Here is a 27,814-nt window from a genome sequence, read left to right on the forward strand (position 1 = left end):
TAAGACATGTGGCTTGGGTACCAGGAGAACCGCTTTTTAAACACACGTGAACTTAGGAATCAGCAGCATTGATGTGGATTCCTTCGTGTGTTGAGGCCTTGGACAGAGGAGAGAGAACTAGAGCAAGTTTAGGTGCCTAAAGACCTACATTGGGCACACGGTGCAGAAGGCCTGGTCCCCTCATGTGGGTCTTCAGGGAGCTGCTCTCCCAGGTGTACCATAGAAAGATGCACAACCTGAGATAGGCCCAGAGTAAATCAGACTGGTAGAAAAAACTAATTTGCAGGTAGGTCTGTTTGCTTGCTCAGATGTTCCAGTACCAGTGCTACACAGCTTGGGGTTCTTGAGGAGAGTGATGATATAGGAAGGATTAGTTTAGATTGGTCAGCTTTCCCTCTTTAAAAAATAAAATCAGTATCATCTCTGGGTTAAATGGAAATGGGAAAGATGGATATCAGCTGAACAAAATTAGCCCAGGTTGCTGATCCTGAGTGTAAAGGGACTCGATGGAAAGTTATTAAGCTGAAGAAAGTAGGAAAGGGTTCAGGACCCAGTCTGATATACTTTCCTGGAGAGATTAAGATGAATTTAATGGCATGCTTAAAGTTAACAGACCTACCTAAATAGTAAAAATTATGACAAGCTATCCAACTTCTTTTATACAAATCCTAAAAGACTAAACAAACAAATAAAAAGAGGCTAATTGGTGCTTCGAAGCAAAGTAAGTTTCTTAATATAATTGCTAATCAATTAAATCCAACATACTGTGTTTCCCTGAAAATAAGACCTAGATAGACAATCAGCTCTAATGCATCTTTTGGAGCAAAAATTAATATAAGACCTGGTCTTATTTTACTATAATATAAGACTGGGTCTTTAATATGATATAATATAATATAATATCATATCATATAATAAATATAATATAATATCGGGTCTAATATGATATAACATAAGACCCGGTCTTATATAATATAATATAATATAATATAATATAATATAATATAATATAATATAATATAATATAATATAATACTGGGCCATATATCAATTTTTGCTCCAAAAGACTCATTAGAGCTGATTGTCCAGCTAGGTCTTATTTTTGGGGAAACACAGTAGTTAATGAATTCCTCTTAGCTGCAATTTATGACACAATTTAAGGGCTAGACTGAGAGTAGGAGTTAGTCATTAGTTAGATACTATCCTTGACTTCAAAGATTGCACAGTCTTAGTGGTAGAAATTTGGTGAAAAGCAGGTAGCCAGGAAATGGTGGATGTGACACATTTAGGTGATAATTGTATAAGGATTGTTGTGGTTCAACAAGAGAGTTTGTAGCATCCTGATTCAGGGAAGCATGAACAATATATAAATCCTTCCCAAATATAGTCAAGTACTACAGAATCTCTATGAGTTGAAATTCTGGATAAATGCTAATTAAACTGTAACAATAAAATTCTCTGAAAACATAAACTTAACCTGAATTGGAAATGTCAAATATGATTTAAGAACATTTAGTAAAGGACCAGCAAATAACAACAAGGTACATGGGGGCTAGGTATATTTAGCCATGTGTAAATTGACAGAATGTCCCAGGAAGTTGAAATACGAATGTAGCTCAGTAAGACATTTTACTGTGTCTTAGAATAAGTTGGATTTTAGTCCACAAGGAAATATTGGCCTAATTTCTATTAATGCATTAAATTAATATAGAAAGTATTTGTAGGAGAGTCCCTGTGTGACAGAGATAATAAAATTATCAATATTCTGGCAAGAGAGGAAAAAACAAATTATAAATCACATGTTTTGTTTACTTATAGAAGGGGACTATGACAAAATATGGCTATTTGTAGGATATATGAAAATGAGAAGTAACTACATCCCTGGAAACCTGGTTACTGTTTGAAAACACCTGTTTGGAAGCCCAGGAAAACATGTGTCACAAATCTATAGATGATCTATTCTAATAAAGACCTTGCATTGTGAAATATAGGAATCAGCCTATCTGTGCAATCACAGGCAAACAGTTGATTAAGCCAGGGTGTACTGTTCAGAGGATCATTACGTGGCATTAACAGCAGGACTGTCACCCTTTGCCCCATGGGCCACTTCGCCATCATTTTGTTGTCATGTACAGATAGGTGTTCCTCAGGGCTCTGTCTCCATACTCCCTTCTCTTCATTTTCCACACCTTTCTTAGATGATCGCATCCATTCCCATGGCTTTAAAAACCACCTGTCTACTGATAACTCCAAAACTTATATACAGCCCCGACTTCTCTAGGCTTCAAACTCTCTTATAAAAATGCTATGTGACATCTTCAGTTGGATGTCTGATAGGTCAAAACTCAACTGTTCAAGTGGAACTTAGCTTCTACCCACCACTGCAGTTTTCTCTCAGGAAAAGGTACCAACAGCTACCTTATTGCTCAACCAGAAAAGTAGAAGTCATTCTTGATTTTCTGTTCCCTCAGCTCTGACATTTACTCCTACACCAGCTACTACCCATTTATCTCTAAAGTATGCTTCAGATTTGTCCACTTAGGTCCAATTCCATCACTGCTTCCCATGTCCAGCCACTTTACCTTGCCCTTGGTCTTCTGCAACAGCCTGTCAGCATGAATGATCTGAAAATATTCATCTGATCACGTCCCACTCCTGCTGAAGACCTCCAGTGGCTTCCCATTGCATATAAAACAGGCTTTTTAGTGTGCTCTTTAGAATCCTGTGGAATCTGCAGGTGGGACTGGATGGAGAAAATGGCACTATTCTTCCTTGAGGTGAATTATGATATAGGTAAAGACTTCCTAGGTTTGGGAAGAGTACGTGGTACACACCCGGGGAAGTTTGGGGTTTTGAATTACTGTTCAGTATGGCTGCTGCTGTATGTATTAGGAATGAGAACGAAGTCAGGTTGCTGTGTTCCTTTTCTCCAATTGACCGATGTGGTTTGAGGATCAATTTTATTCCAACATTTCTTTGAAAAGTAAGGAGGACTTCCATGGACCTATGACATATGCTACAGTTTAGCTGTTGTGTTGTGTTTTTCCAGAGGATTTCAACAAGCTGTGCTCTGTCCCTATGGTAATCCCTGAGAGACCAGGATATCCTCCCCCACCCCTTGGCCCCGTTCCTCCAGTTCACCCTGTTCCTCCTGGCTTTCCTCCTGGACCTCCAATTCCGGTCCCTCGACCACCAGTGGAATATCCGTATCCATCTCGGGAACCACCAAGTAAGAATTCAGAAGTCATTTAGCAATTTTTCCTGCATCGATCAAGTTAATGTTTTGTTGTTTATACTGCTTTAGTCATTAAATAAGTTTACCAGTTCTTAGATTAAATTTTAGTTTACCTAGTGCTGTATATAAATTTCTCAATTTGCCTATTGTGTAGAGAAAAACGAGAGGTTTTATGTTCTCCAGAGATTAATGCCCTTTTGTTTTCAGTCATCCTTGGGAGAGTTATGGGAGAGACTTAAATATGATTCACAGGATGAATTAAGAGAGGAGGTGTAAAATTATCCTTTGGGCTATGTAGCATACAAAGGAGTTTTGCAATACCACTGCCCTTGTTATTTTTGCAAACCGGAGGCTTGAGAGGGAGGCAGAGAAAGGGGTAAGGAGTATCAGGCAGAGGGACAGGTGACAGCCGGGCTGCAGTACCTGGCCACGTGTGCCACAGTGCACATGCCATCTCTGTGGGCAGGAACAGAAATATGCTCTATTGACACCAGATGACCTTTGTCCAAAGAGTGTCCTCCTTCCTTTATGATCCAACATCTTGCCCATTATTACCAGATTAAGTGCTGATGAAAGATGCCCTAGTTATAAATAAATTTAATGGAGTTTAATGTTTTTCCTTTAGGGGTGCTGCCAGTCAATGTCACTGATTACTGCCAGTTGTTTCGTTATCTCTGTCAAAACGGACGCTGTATTCCAACTCCTGGGAGCTACCGTTGTGAGTGCAACAAAGGATTCCAGCTGGACCTCCGTGGGGAGTGCATTGGTATGTAACTGTTCACTTGGCTATTGCAACTCTGTTCCGTGACTTTATAGGTGTTCTATTCTGCTTGTACCCTCAAATTTAGTGGCATAAAGCAACACAAATTTATTAGCTTATAGTTCTGTAGGTTAGAAGTCCAACACAGGCCTCATTGGGCTAAAATCAAGGTGTCACAGGGCTGTACTCCTTTTCGAGGCTATTGGGAAAATCCATTTATTTGCCTTTTTCAGGTTCTCGAGGCTGCCTGTATTCCTTGGCTAAAGGCTCCTTCCTCAATCTTCAAAGCCAGCAGTGTAGCATCTTCAAATCTCTCTCTGACTCTCTGGTTCTCTCTTCCAATTCCTCCTTCCACTTTCGAGGACCTTTGTGATTACCTTGGGCCGATCTGTGTAATCCAGGAGACTCTAACATCTCAAGGTCTGCTGATTAGCAGCACTGATTTTATCTGCAGCCTTAATTCCCCTTTGCCATGTAGCATATTCACAGGTTCTGGGGATTAGGGCATGAACATATTTGGGGAAGCCATTATTCTGTCTAACACAGTGACTTTTAACTTTCATTGTAAAATACATTCACAGTATTGCTGGTAACTCCAACTTATGTCAAAGGTACCCAAAGCCTGACCATTAAAATAAAGCATTAAAAGTATCCGAATTATCAAATCACATGTTTCACTAATTTTACTGAATAACTTTCCAACTCTTCTCTAGTCATTAAAACTGAAGAGGGAAACTTTAAATGGTTGACAAGGCATTTACACGAGTGAAGGGACAAAATGTACCATAAGGATAATCAATCTGTTTTATTGGTTAAGAACACCCAGTTGCCATCTCATCTTTTAGAAAAAATAAGTTTCTCTCTTAGTTCTGTTTCAAATTCCAATTCTGTAATTATGAACCTGGAAGAAATAAATAGTTCTTGGTTTCCCGTGCTATGTAATTTCCTGGTGATGTGAAAGCCCCTTCTAACAGCATATTGAAGAGAGTCATTTAATCCTTAGAGGTCATGCAGAGCGGCGCAGAAGAGGGAACATCTAGCGCAGGGTTGGGGAGTATGAAGTCAGACCTGCATCTGCCACAAAAGCATGTGAACTTGGACAATTGGGTTAGCTTCCATATGCCTTAGCCTCCTCATCTTTACACATAGAGGAATATAAATCACTTTACCTCTAAGTATACTGATAGTTCTAAATGATAGAACTATAAAACAATAGGAGCCGGTCTGGGGACATGATAGGGGCGGTGGAAGACTCTCTGGTGGGTGAGACTTGCCCTTACACGACAGCTGCTTCGTGTTTTTGTTCTCATGTTCTCAGTGGAATTCAGCAGGGGATGCTTAGATATGGTTAAGACTTCTTTTTATTGAAAAATCGAGCTTCAAGAGATACTCAGAATCCTATCCAGAAGCCACTTCTAAAATGTTAGTCTGTTTGATTCCCCTGGGCCAGACTCAAGAAAGATAAAATATTTATTAGGTTGGAGTGTTGAGTTGCTACGTGTTCGGCATTTTTCTCTGAAAAATGACACAGGAAAATAATACACTTTAACTGCTCAACCAGTCTTCAAGTGGCTGGTGACATGGTATATTGTAGTGGAAAGAAAAAGGTCCTTTCATTATGCTATTTATTTCTTAAAAGGAAAGTGTTTTAACATGTAAAGGAAACCAATAAAATGGTCTTAGGAGTGATGAGTTAGTGCTATCGAATTTCTTACTAAAATATACTGTGTTTTGCAGATGTTGATGAATGCGAGAAAAACCCTTGTGCTGGTGGAGAGTGTGTCAATAACCAGGGATCGTACACTTGTCAGTGCCGAACTGGCTATCAGAGCACACTTACCCGGACAGAATGCCGAGGTACGGTCCTAGTTTGGAATATGGGGCATTAGATACTCAGTAAGGGCTTTGCTTTGAAGGAGTTCAATGGAGTTTAAGTAACCTTTGCCAGGAGAGGCTAATATGGTCACACTGATTTTTTTTTCGCTTAATTCCAGATATTGTCACTTCAAAGGACAATGTCATAAAATTTGGCAAATATTCAAATTACTTTAAAAGATGCTTCTGTGCCTGCTGGAATGTCCTATTTTCACAACTTTTGAAAAATCTCATCACTAGTGCCTGTTAATTTTTCATCTGAAAGTCAGGAAATGGGGTTGTCCTTTGCTAACACAGAAATTAAGGGACATTTCAGGTGAAATTGATTGCAATTAATTTCTTACTGGAAAGGTCTAAAGGATAAGGAAGTAGCCGTTAAGTGTTTGCTGCTTATTAGTGTGGTCGGCAGCTACCTCTCATGTTTGCTGGTTGGAAATGCAGCGTCTCAGGTTCTACCTCAGATCTGCTGAAGCAGAATCAGCATTTCACAAGATCCCCTAGGGATCCATATACACATTCAAGTTTGAGAAGCATTGCTATAAGTGTTTCCTCATAAAAATTTTTCTTCTGGCTTGTTTATTAATTAATTTATCAAGCCAATCCATATGCCTTGTATTAAATGATTGTGATACACTAAGCTCCTGGAACAAAAGGAAGGTAGGCTTCTCACCCTCAGGGAACTTGAACATCTATATCTCTATAAAGTTGGCACAGAATGAGCTGTATCATTGATTTTGTAAAGCCAGATAAAAGCAAGAAGACTATTAAAATTAAATACAAGGAATGATGGGGAGGATTGTATCACTTAAAAAAATGTGTCAGCTATTAATAAAGTTAATTTTATTTTCCCCTTTTACCAAAAGCTCTTCTTATGGGTTGAAGATTTTCTTTATCAGTGACTGGTTTCAAAATCTTTAAATTTGGTTCTGATTTGTACATTTCTTGTCATTGGTGTATTTTAGTGTACTACCTATAAATGGCAGCTTTAAGCAGAAAAAACTGGAGTATAGCATTTCAACCTGCTAATATTTCTATTAATGGCGTACTGACTGAATTATCAATATGGGTAGTTGGAGTATTTAACTGATTTTAGAATCTTCTTAACATAAAAACTATTGTTTTAAAAAAACTACTGTTTAATAATAATTAGCATGAACAATGTGTATTAGGCATTTTGCTATAGTACAGAATAAACTGAAACCAATGTTTTAGAAGACTGCACTATCAACTAAGCAAATAGAAGACATTACTGAGAGCGCTCAGCTAGGAAGGGCCTGTCAGTATGCATGCATGTTGTTGTCGTTAATCTGAGACAATTTATTAGATACTGAGGAATACCTCAAAGCCTCTAGCAGTGTCTTCTGTAAGAGCTAGCGCCAAGCTTATCACAAACATAAGAAAAGTTGATAACATGCTAACATTTTGGGATAGATGAAAGTTTGCCACAGAATGGTTAGAAAGGCTGTGTACTTAGCTGAGAAGTACATGACGGGCTAAATAGAAGAGGACAGAAAAGACAGACAGAAGCACAGTTGAGAACTTTGAATGGCAAGCTTTTCATTCATCTTGGAAAGCGGTGAGTAGCCTGATGATGTTCTGAAATCAGTGAAGAGAGAAAATGCTGAACTCTTTGTCCTGTTTATTTTATCCTCAGGCCTCAAAAGATTATAGAATCCTAAAAAAAAAAAAAAAAAAAAAAAAAAGAAAAGAAAAAAGAAAAAAAAAGAAAAAAGAAAAAAGTCTGCTCAAGAATATGTGGCTTTTAATATTTTTTTAGGAGTGTGGAGTAAGTCAGATTTTAGCAAGGATTAAGAAATAAATGAGAGAGAAAAAGATCGTAGGTTGTTGGCACAAAGATCAGACAGAAGAAAAGCCCAGACTGCCTTAGCTAGTCCAATGACTCGTGTGGAAACCACTGCTGGATCTGCCCAGAAAGAAAGTGCGTCTGAGGGTCAACCACAAGACACCGTGCAGACGCAGGGTAGACAGTCAGAATAAGCGCTATGCCATGAATGCACATTCTTGTCCTCCAGAGGATGTTTAGGGCACTAATACTCAGGCATATGTGGTCTCAGCATTGGGAGGTGTGTTCCCATCCAATTCTACACAGTTCCTTCATCTCTGTCTTCTGGGGAATAAGCTCTGGCAGAGATTGTATGCTGTGTAGACAAGGCAGCTGTGTTCATTCTCTTTGATATTCATCCAGGTATCTAGCCAAGAAACTATAGGGAACAGAAAATCCAGGGTAACTTCTTCAATTTGGGTTAATTATTAACCTTTAAATGAGAGGTTATTCAAGTGATTGTCATTTTTAACACTTCCATATCAAGCTTTGTTGTTTAATAATAATATTAATAATAACATTAAACATAATAGAAAAATAGGGAAATGCCCCCATAGTACCAATAGTTTATTTGGTAAAGAAAATTCTCATAAAATTATAAAAGAGACTAAGACTATCTAAACAATAAAACCGTGCTTGGACCAGAACTGCCATCAGGAAGGTAGACATTTCAGAGTCACGTGATTGATGGTTTTCAGATGGAATTAAATATTTTTAAATAGCATTTCTGTTTTGTTGTTCTAGCATGACCTATTTGATCATGTGTTGCAAGATGCCAGCCAAAGTTCAATATGAGTGGCTTAATATATACTAGCTTAATAAATTAGCTAGGAAAATAGTGAAGAAGAATCTATTTGTTTACAGAATTGAAGTTTAAGGAGTCTTATTAGAAATTAGAGTTAGATGGGATGCTATTATATTGGCATTTTTCTTCTGTCAGATGTCTTTCAAACTCTGCTTAGTAATCCTAAATCTCATGTTATTTGATAGCATCTTGATGTCAAAGAGTATTATTGGAGTAATTAAAAACCCAAGACTGAGACAATGAGTTTGGAGATGGAGGGAGGGAGAAATAAAATAATTTTAAATCCCCTAAGTAAAACTATTTCTTCTGTTTCAACTTTGATTTTAGACATTGATGAATGTTTGCAGAATGGCCGTATTTGCAATAATGGACGTTGCATCAATACAGATGGCAGTTTCCATTGTGTGTGTAATGCAGGCTTTCATGTTTCACGAGATGGGAAGAACTGTGAAGGTAATAACAGCATGATAATAATAACAGTAACTACTATTATTCCTCTTCTTCCATTCCAGTTTCAGTATCAGAAGTCTTTAACAAGACCAAACGTTAAGTGAAAGGTCAAAGTATTAAGTATATGTCACGTATTGTTATCTGGAATGCAAGCATAATTTTCAACAATATTCATGTCTGTAATTCACATTTCTATGTCAAATACATTTTAAATATAATAGGAGAGCTTGCCTTTTAAAGATCTTTGGTGACGTTGAAACTTTTGTAGCATAAATCATTACTTTCTAATTTTATACAATCAGAATTTGTACATTGTTTTCTACAAAACAGGACACATCTAATCCCATTTATTCTTTAGTCATTTATGATCCTTTGGTTTAAAGTGCCTGCCTAGTTATAAAATGCTACTAATGGGTATCTGAAAGTGTAAAATTTGTTTGAGAGAAATATTGACCATAGAGAGGCAGCCATAATTTTATATTGCCTCTTGAATTAATCACCTCGTTTTGAATTGGGCTGTTTCAAATATTTTGTCTTTTTCCCGTCATTTTTTCCTAAATTGAAAATATGACAATTATTGATGAGTTTCCACTTCTTAGACCTTTAGCAAAAAATGAAGAATGGCGCTTATCATCTTTCCCAACGTCTTTGGGAAAGATCCCAGGAATCTATTCATACATTAAAAGAATTTCAAAATTGTTCTTAGAAACATTTTTGGCAGAATATTATCTCAGTGATTCAATTCAAAGACTTAATGCCAAAATTCTTGGTTGGGATAGAATCCTGTTAAAAAAAGAAAAAAAAAATCATAAATTACATTGATCTAAAGCAGAGGTGTCCAAACTGCGGCCCGCGGGCCAACTGCGGCCCGCAATCCATTGTTAATTGGCCCGCAGCAAATTCCAAACATATATTTAGTTTACTTAAATAAACCAGGTGAGGCAATACGTACTTCACCTCGAGTGAGTGGCCCGGCTGTTTGTGTATTTTACCGCATATGGCCCTTGGTGAAAAACGTTGAAAAAAGTTTGGACACGCCTGATCTAAAGCCTGTAAGTGAAAACGCATCATGTCTAAAAGATCAAGTGCCTCCCAAGACAGCTGTAATACTGAATAAAATACCATATTGATGAATTTAAAGAAATATCCTTATGTTCCGAGGATCCTAAAGGTTAGCTGGCATGGCATTAATCCATAGTCGAGTCTTGCATTCTGAAAATACATTTTTTTTTCCTACCACTATTTAAAATTGCTTCAAACTATAAGCTGTCCTCCGGTTTTCACTTTTTAAAGAATCAGGAAGTAGCCTAAATATTTTTCAAATTCCATCATTTTTAGCTTTCATTTTGTTTTTATTTTCAGTATATAAGCAGTAATATGGGTCTGTGAAATAAATATAATCATCAGGATTTTAACACACTTTTCAGTTTGTAAACTGCTGTTGCTAAAAAGAGTCCTGTAACTTCTATTGAGTCAAATTTCATATACATGTGCATACATGTATGTGTATGTGTATATGTGTGTATTACATATAAATGTTATACAATAAATTTAGCCCTGTAGTTTGTATGCACATTTCAAAAATTGAGAACTTGAAATATATATTTCATATGGCCCCTCTTCTCTTCGTCTGCTATAATTTGGATGATAATTAGCCTTAGACTATAAAAACCAGAAAGGAAGAAATGTAAAGAAACAGAATCATATTCATCCAGGTTGGCTTTCTTTGTACGCTTACTCTTCTGGTCATAAGAAAATACATCTTTTGTATTTTTCAGATATGGATGAATGCAGCATAAGGAACATGTGTCTTAATGGAATGTGTATCAATGAAGATGGCAGTTTTAAATGTATTTGCAAACCTGGATTTCAACTGGCATCAGATGGGCGTTACTGCAAAGGTTCGTGCTCTAAAACTCTAAATCATATTCTTTACCTGTTTTTTCTCCTCTCTACATTGCTTAGAGGTACCATTTTCCCTTATTGAATCTCCCCATTTTAAAGTACCCCTAATTCTGGTTTAGGAAACCTGACTGGAACTCCTGCTTAAGTCCAGCCTTCCAGAGACCTACCATTTATGCCCAGACAGCAAAGGGTATTTGGGGTCTTCTCAAAAGAACCTGAAAGGCTACATAGCAAATGAATGAGAAGCCAAACTACCAATTGGTCTACCCACTGATGAGAGCATCTTTTTAAATAAACTGTGATCTGCCTCTTCCTTGCAGTTGGGGAACAATGGCAGTTAGGCTTCTTGATGACTGTCATTTGCCAGCTCTAACATCTTCACCTGGACAAAATATTATACTCTTATTGCAGTGATATCTCTTTCATAATTTCCTCCAGATATCTTAAGAAACAGAAAATTTTTCATGGATAATTTATTTAAATTTATCAAGGCACACAAGCAAAAAGAGAAACAGGATTCAGCAGAAGAAATAAATGAACCAAGAGCCATTGTTAGCTTGGTAGCATTTGAAATAATTTCATTATTCCAAGTATTGAAGCAAACATGAAGATTTTTATTTGTGCTATTCCAACTTGGGTCCAAATTCTGAGTTGAAACTAGACTTCTCAAGGAACCTCGTATACTCAAAACAGGTCCAGGAAATCTGCTAAAATGCTGCACTCAGAAAGCCTTCTGCTCACAGTTTCAGATGCACAACTGTAGAGTGTCAAGCTGTTCAAGATTGAGAAAGCAGAATAAAGTCCTATGGTGCCTCTTCTCTGGGTATCCCTGGTGGATGGCTTTGGTAAAGCTGTTATGGAAGAAAGCCTTGTATTAAGTCTTTGGCAAGATGTGCATTTTCTCTAGGTTTTAAAGAGCTTTTAACTCTTGGTTGTTTACCTACGTTTTCTATGACCTTCACAGCAATGGCTCTTGATGTGCAAATCTGTCTTCATAGTAAGGGAAAACATCTGATTTTTTCAAATTTGAAGTAGGAAATTGGTTTCTGTACTTTTGAGCCTGGTGCAAGAAGAAACTTAGAGTTGGAAAGACAAGATTAACACGTGGAAATATTCTACAATATAAGACAGTGTACAACAAAGTGCCAAAATGCGCAGATGAAGTGCTGTACAAGTGAAAAAGAAAAGGAAAAGGAATGGTTGCTGGAATATTTGGAATTAGGCTTCCAAACAAAATAACAGAAGGAAATGTGAAAGCCCCTTTGTGAGCAGACCTTTTGCAAGAATGCGTACTCCTTTTAGCTATCCACAGAGCACACGAAGATTCACTTCTCCATGCCTATGGGATGCTGGTGACACAGGCCGCAGCCTCTCAGCATTAAGTATGGCCAGTAGATAATGCTTTTGGGGCTATTCCAGAAGACATTATGATGATTTGAAAGGTTTCTCTGCCCTTCTCATTCTGGCTTAAGAATCTGAGCTAGAGAGAGAGGAAGAGAGAGGGAAAATGCTCCATATTCTCACCTATGTCTTCTTTTTTCCTGGTGTGTAGAGAATATGGAATACACACACTGTAATAAGAATAAAGGAAGAAAAAGGAAAGAAATCCCCTGTATGCAGAACTTTTTCTTTTCCATAATTTATCCTTGCCATCCTGGGATAAGAGTTTTCCCTTAGTTCTGAGCCCACAAAGATGTGACTATTCAAAGCTGAATAAACAACGCTAATTTAGTCTCTACAGCTAACTAATCAGATGAACAGCATGGCTTCCCTCATCCTTCTCTGAAAGTTGAGGCTGCTCCCTTTGAGCCATGCCCTCTGGATCTGTGTTACATCTGTGACCCCAGTCAAAAGCCTTCCTGTTCCTTTTCAGGTTGTAGTTGCCACTGTTTTACTGTAGATCTCAACTTGAACAGAAAGGTGACTCAAATAACTGAACCAATTTGAGTTCATGTATATAAATATAACTGCTGTTTTAAAATACAAATCTGTACACGGAATCTTGGACCATCTATATGTATTTTGTGCCAAATAACACAAGCTAAGTAAAACGGAGAGGTGTTGCAGTCTCAATTTGACTTTTTAAGGTCAGAAGAAAGGAAATAGTCACATACACTAGTTGCGTATTATAAAAGGAGTTGTTATAAATGACTTGCTTCTAAGTGTTATATGTTTTCCCAAACACAATTTTGTTACCATTTTTACTTCTTTATATTAAAGGGTGAAAAATCTCTACCATTATTAGCATGTATCCAGTAAAGACTTTTACCAGGCTTATCTAAGTACACACATGTGATACTGTAAAATATTTGTAATGCCTAAGTAAGATTTTCCTTTGTTGTTGGTCAGAAATGGTCATCAAAATCATTCATATTTATTTTCTGCTCCTTTTCTCTGGTGTGCCACCAAGGTTTTAGTTCTACAGCTCTTGATGCCACGCTAATTGTCCCAGAGAGCTAAGGTATGGGTGATACTGGCATGGACACCAGTCTGGGTATTGGATGCCAAAAAGAAAAGCTTTCTCCCAGGTCAAAGATGCAGTTTATTATCAAGCTAGATTTCTGGCAGTCCTGGAAGAACTGCCATGTAAAACATTACAAAAGACCTTTTGTATTTTAGCTATCACGTTTCTTCTTGCAATTCTGTTTTTGCTTTTGTGATTCTTTTTGGATTTAAAAAAAAAAAATCTCAGGAGAATATTATTAAAATAGCTTTCTATGAAAAAGAAATAAACTCAGGCAGTTTATCTCTCTCAATTTTTTGTTACTAGTCTCTCAGAGGACAATGAAAATGCATCTCATTGAGCTCTTATTGTTGATACTGCATATTATTTTCCATCTTCCCCATTTTCAAGTGTTGTAACAGAATTATAAACATGTTGTGGTTTTAGATAAACACCACTTCATTTTTAATAAATGCTTTTCCATACCACAGATATTAATGAGTGTGAAACACCTGGGATCTGCATGAACGGGCGCTGTGTCAACACGGATGGCTCCTACAGATGTGAATGCTTTCCTGGACTGGCCGTGGGTCTGGATGGACGTGTGTGTGTTGGTAAGATTAAGTCATGACTAGATGTATGATAGAGATTTACCTTCTGTCAATCAATAAAACCCACAAATAACAAATGTACTCTGCGTTGGCAAATATGAAATAACTAATATTTGTGGAGGAGCAAACCAACAGTGTCAGTTCTCTTCTTGTGTAACTGGATATAAATTTAAGGGATAGAAAGACAAACTGCGAAAAATGAAAACCAAGGGAATCCCCACCTCTTCTTCCCCCTTTCCTTTCCTAATCACGCAGCTGTCCCCAATTTTCTCTAACCCTCATTTGTTGATCATGGTCTTTGAAATGGGCCTGTATGTGCTCATTATTATCTCATGACAAACATTTTCATAGAGTATTAATGTCCAAAGGGAAGTATGGAATGCAAAGGAGAATATGGATAATCAAGAAACTTACATGATGAATAATTTTATGTGGCTTTCTAAGAAGTTTGAGATTTGTTGAAAAATCGATAACAAATTTTATCCAGATAATTTTTACAAAAGGTAGTTAGTAAACCCTTTGAATTGGGATGGGATTGGGCATAGCTGGAAACCCCTTCCCTGGTGGTAAAGATGACACTGTTTGACCAACATCTACAGACTTCTATAATGATCCTTTTACAGATTAAACTTCCTTTTTTTTTTGAAAGTACCTCTAATTCAGACATTCAGTAATTTCATGTTTATTTTGAAGTAGGCCACATTTCTCATAAAGATCTTATTATGGGATGAGATTCAATGGTCATCCATCATTCATTCAACATTTATTAAGTGTCTGCTCTGTACAGGCCTGGGGAAGACAAAAATAAGTGAGATATGATTCCAGCATTTAAATGCCTCGTAGTTGTGTAAACCATAATAGTCCCTAGAAAACTGGAGATGTCTGGCCATTCATTGGTTTTCAGTGCTTGGAAATGGAATGTGGTTTTGTTTTATTATTTTCTATTGAGACCTAGCACCAGTGGCATTCTTTGTGAGTTAGAACAGGGACGGTGGATAAATAAAGCCAGCTTCAACTTTGACCTGGGGGGGGCGGTTCTCATCTGTTTGAAGCAATAGTGTGATGACAGATGTTTCTTCCTGTTTAGACACACACATGCGGAGCACATGCTACGGTGGATACAAGAGAGGCCAGTGTGTCAAACCCTTGTTTGGTGCTGTTACTAAATCTGAATGCTGTTGCGCCAACACTGAGTATGCATTTGGGGAGCCTTGCCAGCCATGTCCTGCACAGAATTCAGGTGCGTGGGGTCACAGGGATGCCTTTACTGCCTTCTGCCACCATCTGCAGTCTCGCATTGATGGAAATCACAGGGAAAGATTGCATATGCTCTCCATGGAGCATCATGTACCTTCCTGGGGTCTGGGCAGGGGCTCGTAAGGGTCTGCCTTCGCATTATTCACCTGATACTAACAGCACATTTGTGCCTCCCATCTGAATTCTTCCACCTCAAGAATATTCATGCTTTTGGAATACATGCCACTTGCCATGTTTTCTAAAGTAGTTTTTAAAGTGTTTGCATTTTGCAGGAATTGCTATCAAGCAGAATTTTACATAGTTTGTAAAAGTAAATAATTTTCAGGTTACCTGAATATTTCCAACTTTTTTTTCCTGAAAGCCCTTGTGAATTTTGATCAAACCCCTCATGTTGATTGAAGTGTATTTTTCCTAAATGATTTTATTCAACCCTAGGGAAAAAGTAATTTCCTCGATTTGAAGTGACATGATATAGTGAAAAGAAAACTAGTCAGTGAGTCACAATTCTACTCCCTAGACACAGGCAGACAAAATACTTAATTGGGGTGGGGGAGGAGGGGTAGTTTACTGTGGATTTTTGTTTGTTTAGAAATTTTTCTTACCTATTTTCAAAAAGATTTGAGAGATGGTTTACATTAGTAAACGTAATTATAATACAGAATAATATGGAAGAGAGATCCTTAGTTTTCTCACCTACAAAATGAGTTGTCTTAGGTAATCTAGAAGATACTCTCCAGTTGTAAATTATTTCTATTCGTACGGCAAAACAATACTTGACTGAAATTAAAGCAATAGACTGTCTACATTTGAACATAATTTTAAGGTGGCTTGGCAGTTGACTTCTAGTGTCCTAAAATAGCGTTAGATCTAATATTGAAAACATGTAACTCTGATTGGTTGGTGCACATCTAAGATTCAGCTAGTTCATTTCTGCCCTAGATAAAATCAATTAAAGATTAACTCACAATTTTTAAACATTTGTCATTTTGAAAATTATGGTATTTGAAATTATAAAGTTAGAAATTAAAATATATTATGAGAAATTGGAGAAAGTTAAATGGAAGACTTTAAAAGAAATGGGGGATGCCAATTAAAGAAAGAAAGCTTTATTCTGGCAGTTTACCCAGTGAATAATATACAAATTATCATTTTGTATAGATTTCCAATCAGTTAAATACATATCTATAATACTTCAGTTACATAATATACAAATATAATTTTATCCAACTAAGATACTTCCATGTAACTTTATAGTTGTATATTATTACTATCAGCCTTTTGTATGTTAACTTTTTAAAGTACTTTTTATGCGTTGAATTTGTTAGATAAGTATCATGAAAACTGGTGCATGAGACTACAGGTGGTTTGTTCACCTATCAAATGAGTGGAAGAACCAAACTTAGAATCAGGACCCTTGGTGCATATAGTTCGGAGTTTTCTTCTGGACCAAGTGTATCTCCAAAGGATTTGTTATGATACATAGGAAAATAAAGTGGACTTATAAAAAGATGAACAAAAGAGACCTGATTTCTTTAAGCAGTAAAACTCAGAGTTAAATTTGAGGCCGAATTCCACTAGCCTCTGTTTTATATTTGAATGAATTTACACAGAAGAGCTCCATATGTGGAAGTGGTTTCATTCCGCTTGGTTTCTTCACTTCTTTGGTAGATGGAAATGCCAAATCATAAAGGCTCCAAATGTAGGAATCCCTCATTTCAGGAGAGGGGGGATTTTGAAAGGTACTGCAACTATCTAGAAGGAATATCTTTAGTTAATTTAATGAGAAACCCCAGTCACACAACATACTGAGCTCATCTTTGTGCTCTGGAAATCCAGCAGGCTATATCTGAAGATGTGTCCATCACTGGCTGCTGCACATTTCCTCCTCACAGAAATCGGTCAGTTAAATACACAGAAATGTTATTATTAGGACTTTTCTCCTCTCTCCCCATACCACTGTCTTCATGGCACTACACTGAGTTAGCTCAGCAACAACTATCATTTATTAAGTGCTTGAGCTATACTAGGCATTGTGCTGAGCTCTATACATTTTCTCTCGTTAAATCCATAGGACTATGGTGTGAGGTGAGTATCGGTACCTCCAATTTGTAGAAGAGGAAACTAACAGAGGGAAAAGATTTGCACCCAAGACCCCCAACAATGAGCATTGTCATCAGCATTCAAACTCATGCCCGTCTGAATTCACTACAGAAAATAGTGTAGTACCAGATCTTGCCCAAATGGAAAAGAATGACGACGATACTTGGCCTGCATGTAGACCAAGCATCAGCTAATTTATCCCTGACTATAAACGGGCTTTTGACAAAACTGGTATGATTTCGGTTTTCCTGTTTTATTACTTACAGAAGTTCTCCACCTCTTCCGTACATATTTTAATTAACTGCTGATGTGAGAGAAGGAAGAGGATGTATTTCTTTTTGCTTCCAGTTCCTGGCTTTCAAACACACAATGGCAGACACCTTCCATTTGTTCTTTTTTGGCTCCCTTTAAGATGATTTTAAAAATTAAGGCATTTCCCCACTTAACTCAAATTTACATTTGCTAGAAGGCCCAGGTTCTGAGGGATTTGACCTTACTTATTTTTGTCTGTGTAACTCATTTGCATCCTCTGTCATCAGGAATGCAGTTTTCTAGCGTGCAAAAGTGCAAGAATTATTTGCTTCAGCGGTGAGGTGCAGCTGGCCTCTGTAAAAAGGCCCATCCCTAGTATCCAATGTTTTTGCCACTTAAGCACAAATGATTTGCATTTGACCATGAGATTCACATGTTCATCTAAATATTGTTGGAATTGTATGTAAACCATTGTATTGATTTTAATGAATGGTATCCCAATACATTTAATTAAAAAAAAAAAAGAAATCGAAATCTGATCCATCACAAATTTGTGAACATATTCTATATACTTCAATTTCTTCAATAAGATCTCACAGGTTTAATATTATGCAATACTTTTTCTATGAACTTATCATATAGAATGAATCTAACACCCTGAAGAATATTAACTTTAAAAATACACTTTAATGCAAAGCGTAGATACCCTATTGTTCTTGTGAGTGGAGGTTGGTGACTTTGTAAAGAGAAATGAGAAAAATGTTAAAAAATTTGGTTATACTGAAAAAGCAGCTCATACTGAGAAAATTATTCCCAAGATGGTGGGAGAACGTTTTATTAATAGTTAAGAAACCACACTTTAACAGGCACATTTCACCATAGGTGTAAAGTGTTCCCTGGTGAACAAAATCAAGTTGTAGGAAAAACACCTTTTCCAAAAGTGCTTTGCACAAGGAATCGCTATAACTTGCATGTAGCCTTAAAAGTTGTTTTCCTCAGTGATGCAGAGCCTGTAAAATGGGAGGCTGGTGTCATGGTGACTCCCTCGGGAGATGTCCCCTTTCCGTTGCCACTTTATCTCAGTTCCACTCACTTTGGAAGAAATTATGTGTGTAAGGCCAAGGGCAGGATGGATCTGTCCTGCAAACAATGGAATCATTTACTATCTGCTAATTTATTGCAGCGGAATATCAGGCACTCTGCAGCAGTGGTCCTGGCATGACATCAGCAGGCAGTGGTAAGGATCTATTTTGAAATCGACTACCTTAAGCATGTGTAGAGGCGGGATCAGGCCTCGCTGTGGGTTTCCAGTTGGTCCCTTCACACCAGTCTGGTCTGACCCTCTCTCTGGCCATCACTGCATAATGTACTTGGGTTACTTGGAAGCCCCAGTGGCAGAGGAACCATGGCACAGTGGGTCCTGGGTTGCTGGGTGTGGGTGTGGGGCTTGGAACTGAGGGTTGGGTGTTCTCCCAGGGTGGGTGATGGAGGACAGTGGCTGAGATACAATGACTGTGGTTGCTCATATATGAAAAGGGGCATCCTGGCCTTCCTTTGGCCAAGTACAATTAAGGGTTATTTCTGAACTGTCCTGTGCTGGGTCATTGTAAGATGGCAATTGGGGACCATCTTATATTTTGTGTTTTTCATCTTATATTTTGTAGCAAGCAGTGACAGCAATTAATTGAATTGGAAGAGAATGAAACATTTAAGTGTAGGACTAATAACTAGAGAAATATCAGTGCTATAAAAGGAATTACAGTTAAAAGGGAGAATTGGAATAAGTGTAAAAATAGGTGACAAGAAAGAGGAAGGATTACTTTATTAATATAAAGGTAAATGATTTGATTCAGGAGAGTTCTGAAAAAAAGTGGCTAAACTGATGGTCAGTTCATTCAACTTGATTGATTTCATCATTTTCTGTGGATGAAGATGGGGAACATTTGGAGGATGAAAGAGAAAAAGTAAGGAAATTTATAATTAATAAAGAGTTAGTAGGGAGGAAATAAGTTATGAGAAGGACCTGCAAAAGAAAAGAAAAGGTCAAGGAAAAGAAAAGGACTCTTCATTTATAGAAGAGTCAGGCACCAAGACTTGAGACTAAGCATTGACAGATTCTGCATCACCCTGGACTACTGGAGCTCTCCTCAGGCTGTGAGAGCACAGAAGGGGGAGAACCCAGCCTCGTCCGGGCAGAGTGTCAGAGGCTTCTCCAGAGCCGGTGGCGTTTGAGTGGGCTGTGAACTGATGCATAGGCGTCCAGACATTCCTGACACAGAGTAAAGAGCGTGTTAGATGTTCACAGAAGGGTGAGAAGTTTAAAGTAAATAAACAGAGTTCATATTTTAATTTGAGCTTGAAGATATCATTGAACTAACAAAAGTTCGAACCATGAGAATGACACAGTCATTAGGCTGTTAACAGTTTGTAGGCTGTTAAGTCTGGTGGCAGTGTGGAAGGTAGTTTGAAGAGGGAAGGCTGGTAGCAGGGAGACCAGTTATAGGGACTTGGGTTCTGAACTTGATCCATTTTTCCATCTTGGTGTTTGGACCAGGAGAAGTCCAGGAGGTCTCCTTCAGCTTAAGGATTGGTAATCTTATCATTCTGGCTCAGATGCCAAGTTCCTCCCAGGGACTGATGGAAGGAAGATTTCACTCAGAATATCTTGTATTGAGGAAAGGGATCAAGCTTCCTCATCAAAGTATAACTTTGTTTTTCTTTTCATGAGGTCCTGAGGTCATTACATTTGTTGTAATGTTATTTTTTGACAATTCATTGATGTTTAGAATGTTATTGATTTTGAACTTTTCTGTGGTGCAGATATAAACGAATGTGCATTAGATCCTGATATTTGCCCAAATGGAATTTGTGAAAATCTCCGGGGGACCTACAAGTGTATATGCAATTCAGGATATGAAGTGGATTCAACTGGGAAAAACTGTGTTGGTGAGAAGTTTCACCTGTTTCCTAAGATGTTTCATGTATATTGCCTTTTTTTTGTTTGATGCATGGAGGAAATAGCTCTAGAAGGGTTTTAAGGACTGGGCAGATGGATGCTTTACACCATGGGTGTCAGCATGGCACATACATGTCTTGGTTAACAAAAATTTATATAGCCTCACTTCATCATCACGTATAGTAAAAATGTATATAGCTGAATCTTGACAATATGTAATTATATATCAGATTCACTCCACAAAAGAGAAGCTCCTCAGATATATAAAATACAAACATTGTGAGCCATTCTCATGTGGCTACAAAGGCACCCCTAGTTTTAACAAGAAGCAGCTATTCTCCCAACCACTTATTAAAATCAATCAGAGAAAACCCAGCTTATTTTCAGTAATAACTGCTCTCTGTTAAGTTTAACAAACACCATTTTTTATGCTCTGACAACCCTTAATGAAGGTACCAGCCAGTAACTAAATAAATCTTTCGATTGGGAAGAAAATGGTAAACATGGGCACCATTATTTTTTCTTCAGTTGCCTAGACTAGTACTCACTGAAAAGTGCTATCCATTCTGTAGTGTAGTGACATACAACCTCAGGTTTCCTGAAGTTCGGCTTCTAAAACCAGAATATTCATACGGGTGGGAATATGCCAAAGTATACCCAACCCAAAATGTAAGATGCGGCATGTTTTTGATTTGGAGGCAAAACACATTTTATCTCAAAGCAAACATACTTTCATGAAATGGGATGAAAATTAATAAGCTTTAAGATAAACAAGGAACCTCAAATGTGTTTTTTGCTTTCTGAAAGTCATTTAGGGCTTAGAGTTAAGAGCTTACTGTCTTCTACCATTAGTGGTGTTTTAGTGGTAGGGTTTGAAAAGTACTGCTCTAGGATGGCCAGTTGTTGGAACGTGTAATAATTTAGAGAATCTACAGATTGAAATAAACACAAATATAATAGTTTCAACACAGAGTCTAGCAAATAATGACTTATAAGTGCTGGACTCAACTATCTCCCATCCAGCCATTAGGGAGTCATCATGTGTTCTGACCCAAGAAACCAAAGTTCCTTCCTTACATGTCCCTGGGTATCAAGCTATTTTATTTGATAAAGTAAGGGTCATGCCCCTTACTTTATCATCTGGTGTTGGGAGCTTATTGAAATACTTGGACCCCTACTAAGAAATTTGTTGCCTTTGGGTAGACAAACATTTCCTCTTCATTCATGAGAAGAATGGGATTACCGTGTTTCCCCAAAAGAAGACCTAGCCAGACAATCAGCTCTAATGTGTCTTTTGGAGCAAAAATTAATATAAGACCCGGTCTTATTTTAATATAATATAAGACAGGGTCTTTATAATATAATATAATGTAATATAATATAATATAATATAATATAATATAATATAATATAATATAATGTAATACCGGGTCTTATATTAATTTTTGCTCCAAAAGACACATTAGAACTGATTGTCCAGTTAGGTCTTATTTTTGGGGAAACAAGGTAAATTATATCATATAGAATTTGACTCTCATAGACGAGGAAAAATGGCCATGTCAATTAAGTTTTTTAATTTATTATACCATATCTAACTATTAAAAAAATGGCCATCTCTGCGTTATCCATAAGTTGTCTCCTGACCTCTTGTCATTGTAAACATTCTTTCCAAAGCTCCTCCAGGCTAATTTCTATTTCTGACTTCTTTCAGTAATCCTTGTACCCCAAAAAGGACTTTGGTTCTCTACGGTTCTTTTGATCTGTCATAAAGGCCTTCATTCTTCAGTTTTCTTATATTTGGCCATTTCTTTGTTTTCTTTTCCTTTTTTGTTCATAGCTCTTCCTCCTACAAAATTCCATGTTTATTTTGATGCTCTGATATCAATATTAAAAACAATGTGAACACCTTTACCCTGTGACACATGATGAAGGGCAAGACTCTATGTCTCTCCCTATATACAAATGAAGAAAAAGGAATGGATTCTAGAGACAGAGTGAGGAGGAAAGCTAATTCTAGACATTTTAAAGCAAGCCCTCAATCGCTTTGCTCCCTCCTGCTCTCTGTGCATGTCTCTGAGTTACTTCTGTGGCCTCCTGGTCTCAAACCCCGAGCATTCTCTTCTTCTTCCCTATACTTTCACTGTTCATCATAAATAATTTTGACTTTCATCTTTTGTTCAACTACTGAAAGGGTGGCACATAGCAAGAGTACTTACTGTCCCTCTTGCACAATACAGTTCTCTAAACTTTGCGGGTTGAAGCAGAGTGCCTGCCATACATAATAACTGCCACTGTTGTTAGGCCTGCTGATGACTGTTCTTATGGGCAGAGCAGAGATATCAGTTACTTTGGAAAAAGCAGAAATCTTACTTTGAATATTTTTTTGCCTGCTTCCCTTCTTAATGTGTGGCATTTGCACACACAGAAAAAAGAACTAACAGTAAACCAAAGCATCTTCTTTGCCCCTGTTTAAATCAGCTTTCATCTGAGTGTCAGGTTAAACCAGTATCTAAAAACAACGGAGGATGAAAGCAAGTCAGGGGAGCTGCAAACCAAAACCCTCTTCTTTCACCTACAGGTTTCTTTATTCTTTCCCTAACTTTTATTGCTGGCCCAAACTTGGCCTTTCCTTCTATATGGTCTACATTGACTTTGGAGAAATGAATTTTTCCTCTCTCACACCCTTCATTGTTGGCCCTTTTTTGAGGCTATGGTTGTTATTTGAGTACACATGGTACTTTTAAACTAGACTCAACTGAAAACAATTTTTACTGTTTCATTTTTCTATAAGAGCCTCTCTTCATTAGTAGACGTGAAAAATCAGTATTTGGGCAGCAGAAAGATACAGGGATATTTTAGCTTCATCCGTAAATCACCCCTTGGGGAGCAGAAGGGAGAGTTTGGGAGGCCATAGGGATTCTTCCTTTAATGCTTTACCATATACTCCAGACTTGTTAGAGCCGTTATCATCAGGTCAGAAGTAGGTTGATAATTCAGATTATGTTCAGCGGTATGAAGCTAGGAATCAAAGGTTCATTCCAGCCACAGGGTTCCAGGGACTTTTATTTTTCCCTTTATCTTCACCATCTATTCCTCAATTTAAGGGTCCAGATTCTTCTGACATCATCAAAATTTAAGAATTGCAATATGACCCTTTGGGCAAGTGTTAGCATTCCTTATATCATTGTGAGAGAATTCTCAGCTGGCTATTTGCTCAGCTGATAATACAACCTCATACTCGGTTTTCCCATATAAAGGACTTTATAGATATGTTGTTCATTTAAGTCTATTTAATGCTGTGAACCCATGAAGATCTCTAGTGCTGAATTTACGCATCCTTTATGTCAGGGCTACTAGCTTGTCAAATGATGATCTAAGCAGAATCTCTCAATGTCTAAAAAATGCCTTGTGAATGTCCAGCCTATTTTGTGGATTGACTGATGCTATAGCCCAAAGGAATATTAAACCAACTACATTATTTTTACACTTCCTCATCTAAGTTATACATATCAAAAGTTAGATTGTGTATCAGTTAGGCCTGTTATTCAGCTGAAAGCAAGGAATTTTCCTCAACTCTCTGAATCTCAAGTCTAAATGCCTTATGACAGTTATAAACTCTCTATAGCTTGCCTCATATTTGATAAACATAACTGGAACCCTTTAAATTATTCTAAAGAAGAAATACCTATCCTAGAACTAGCACATATAAAAGATGGACCATGATTGCTAAATATTTATTTGTTCCTTAAATCAATAATTAGTTCTTTGAATTCTGGTGATTAGGGATTTCTAGTAAACCTGGGTTTTCTTCCTGCCAAAGAAAGAAGTGAATTGAATACTGTGTGGTAACTTTAGACTTTGTACATACTTAGTATAGATAATCAGGTCAAGCCTCTATTTTCCTAAAATTTGGCAGTTTAGGAAAAAACCAATGGTACAGAACTTTTACCTCTTTGATTGGATTAATCGTATGACCTAAAAACATTCTGACCTTAAAAATCTAAAAGAGAAAAGAAGTTGTATGCAAGGGATGGGCCCTTTTAAAAGTTAATTTTTGTTGGTTTTTCCAGATATTAATGAATGTGTATTGAACAGTCTACTTTGTGACAATGGACAATGTAGAAACACTCCTGGAAGTTTTGTCTGTACCTGTCCCAAGGGATTTATATACAAACCTGACCTAAAAACCTGTGAAGGTAAACTATGATTTTTTTCTTATACTATATACTTTGCCCTCTTTGGGAATGCCAGTAGAAAACCATGAGAATAAATTAGAGTTGCGTTCATTTCAGATAATTGTGCAACTTAAATTGAGATTTTTGTTGTCTTAAATGGCACTTATATATGCTTTTCAAGCCACTGGTGGTACTTACTTGCAATTGGCATTTTATTTACCATTTATTTTGTGTTTCAATGCCATTTAAAAATATTCATTTTGCCTGCAATTGCTTGCAATTGACATTTTATTTATCATCATTTAATAGATGGAGAAAACATTACATACTATGTGCTATTTGAGTTAGTAACTCAGCAGTCGCACTTACTTTTGCTCCGTATTTTCTAAATAAAAAGCTACATCCATGTGACAGATTCTGTACTATAGAGATGTGCTTAATTATTATTTTTGGCCTTCCATCTAGTCTAGAAAAAATATCTATTTAGACCAGCTTTACTATCTAAAAAAGAATATGTGATTGCAACTGAGACCAAAGTTTAAATATTCATTCATGCCCAAGACTAGTTTTCAGCGGTAATGTAGACCTGTTTTTGTTTCAGACATTGACGAATGTGAATCAAATCCTTGCATTAATGGAGTCTGCAAGAATAGCCAAGGCTCTTTTATTTGTGAGTGTTCTTCTGAAAGTACTTTGGATCCAACAAAAACCATCTGCATAGGTATTGATCTTTCTGAGAATGATTTTGCTATGTTAATCAGTGCTGCTGTATTTAATATGTAATAAACATTACCTCCCTACCCCCGACCCTCTGCAGAAACCATCAAGGGCACTTGCTGGCAGACTGTCATCGATGGGCGGTGTGAGATCAACATCAATGGAGCCACCTTGAAATCCCAGTGCTGTTCCTCCCTTGGTGCTGCCTGGGGAAGCCCGTGTACCCTATGCCAAGTCGGTAAGAGAAACTGGTGCTGTGGCTCCCATCCCCATGCCACTGGCTGCTTTGCTTAGAAAGGAGAAGCCTAGTACTTTGTACCTTGGGGTTCACATGGGGATTTTAGAAGAGTTAATTCTGATGACTTCAGTGAAAAATGTATCGCTGAGTAGGAAACTAAGAGACGTGTCAAAGACAATAATTTTATGTAATTTGGTAATTTATTGTTTTCTATCACCACATTGTGTTATGATTAGCTGATGTTGCTTTCCTAGATCAGCAATTCCTATTGGCTCTATGGGAAACCTCATGATTATGGGTCCTGAGCTGTTTATAGGTGCAAATTGTCTTCCAAAAAAACCTGATGAACATAAAGGAACCAATATTCATGACTAAACTTCTAAATCTGTTGCAAAGCTGAAGTTTGAGAGCCTTGCTGATGACTTTGTTGATTCGATGTTTGGATATATAAGTGTGTGAATTTATATCGTGTGAATCTGTAGGGCATGAGATCTTCAAGTTCTAGCCTTTGTTTTTCATATTCATGTTACAGTAACCCTACCTATTGTGATTCCTATTTTAGAGCTAACAGTGAGAGAGAAATCTAGTCCTTTTCCTTCGTGGTCATCAACTGAGCATGATCTTTAGGTCCTTTTGGATATCTCAGGGGAAAGGAGCTTTACTTAAAGAGACATTTTAATATTATTCTTTTTCACTTATGCAATCTCAGAAACACTTTGTTATCTCAGACTTATTCATAGCAACAAAATCTAATTCATGTTCCAGGTCTTCTTTCATGTTTCTTATACTATGTCATAACTACAAAGTCTGGATATTGTTGTCTCAGATTTGTTTTGTGTTTTTGTTTGTTTGTTTTTAAGATTCCGTATGTGGTAAAGGCTTTTCAAGAATTAAAGGAACACAGTGTGAAGGTATTTATGATTATTTATAAGCCATAAATTTCTGTGTGCATGAAGAATGCTTGTGTTAAATTGGACTGGATAAAGATATCATGTAACTTCACAATGAGAAATATGCCGCAGAGAAAAAAAAATGAGGACAGCAGACATAACAGATGTTAATTTCACAAGCATATATATGCTATTGCCAGTGTCAGACCACTATGGCCAAAGGACAGAGTGGCTGAAAAGGTTTTAGACTGACCATGGTTTGAATTGACTGCACTTTCAAAATGCTATAGATCAGGAAGAGAACACAGGAAGTTTTTGATGAGGTTGTAAAATTTGCATTTTCCTTGCTTTGTCCTGTTTATTTGTTTATTGGTTTGGCATGATTGGATGATTTAGGAGGACATACTCTGTTGCCTCATTTTTGAAAGTCTACGTGGCTTCACTCCAGTTTGCTGTGATTCTTTCTCATCGAGTCCCAGATAGACGTAGGTCAGGGTTACTAACACAACCTAACATGACACAGCAGCTGAAAAATTTTAACAACAGCAATTAGTCCCATATGTGGGATGAAATGAAGTTTTTTTTCTCTGCTAAAATAAAGAGGAATACTATAACCCCCACCCAAGGTCTTGCTTTCCAAATGATGACTGAATTCTTTGGCCTTTTTCTGGTCCAGACCCACTGTTAATAACTTATCTGACCTCAGCAGCACATTTTGGTATACAAGTGGCCAGAAAAAAAAAAACAAAACCAAAACACCCGAAAGGTAAATTTTTCCCTCCCCATGTCTCTCTCTTACAAGGAAAGATTTGGAATATATTTTTCAACCTCCCTAGTTTGGAAAATTATTTCTTCTAAATAGAGATACAGGGTGTGTGAATTTCTTAACTAATGCTCCGCTTTTTTGGTATTGGCAAGTAAGTGCCTATCTTTGGATTAACTTGATGGTGAATATTTTTCCAAATTAAGTGCAGAGAACATAGTGCTCTGCATGAAGCAAACTGGGACGGGCTGGTACATTGAGAGAGGTTGGATGAATGATGAGTGGATGGACATGAGCATCTTTAGACTCTTCCCAACTCAAGCGGGGATCACCAAGGTTTGGACAGAACAGCCTGAGACCATTGCTGAGTTAGAACTAGTAATATTCTTCTAGGGACTTCTCAAAAGAGAATCTTTTTACTGGCTCCCCATATTCCTCAGTGGGATTTTTTCCTACGCTCACCTTCAAGCTCTTCATTCTTTGCCAGTTTGAAAGACTAGGTTTCCATTTTTCCACTTCCAAACATCTGGTCTCATAAA

General features: G+C 37.3%; 1 protein-coding gene across 2 annotated transcripts in view; it reads left to right on the plus strand.

Moving 5' to 3' along the window:
• FBN1 (fibrillin 1) overlaps positions 1–27,814 on the plus strand; it is a 235,070-nt gene that overhangs the window by 125,370 nt on the left and 81,886 nt on the right. For both annotated transcript variants that reach the window (XM_033108280.1, XM_033108279.1), the window contains exons 11-23: positions 3,050–3,229; positions 3,861–4,001; positions 5,733–5,852; positions 8,846–8,971; positions 10,747–10,869; positions 13,808–13,930; positions 15,015–15,167; positions 18,720–18,773; positions 20,357–20,482; positions 24,563–24,688; positions 25,269–25,388; positions 25,485–25,622; positions 26,483–26,533. In XM_033108280.1, coding sequence (XP_032964171.1) covers positions 3,050–3,229; positions 3,861–4,001; positions 5,733–5,852; positions 8,846–8,971; positions 10,747–10,869; positions 13,808–13,930; positions 15,015–15,167; positions 18,720–18,773; positions 20,357–20,482; positions 24,563–24,688; positions 25,269–25,388; positions 25,485–25,622; positions 26,483–26,533 — 1,581 coding nt within the window. The remainder of the gene's footprint in view (positions 1–3,049; positions 3,230–3,860; positions 4,002–5,732; positions 5,853–8,845; positions 8,972–10,746; positions 10,870–13,807; positions 13,931–15,014; positions 15,168–18,719; positions 18,774–20,356; positions 20,483–24,562; positions 24,689–25,268; positions 25,389–25,484; positions 25,623–26,482; positions 26,534–27,814) is intronic.

This window comes from Rhinolophus ferrumequinum, chromosome 6 (genome assembly GCF_004115265.2).
Source record: "Rhinolophus ferrumequinum isolate MPI-CBG mRhiFer1 chromosome 6, mRhiFer1_v1.p, whole genome shotgun sequence".
In the NCBI taxonomy this organism is placed as follows: domain Eukaryota; kingdom Metazoa; phylum Chordata; class Mammalia; order Chiroptera; family Rhinolophidae; genus Rhinolophus; species Rhinolophus ferrumequinum.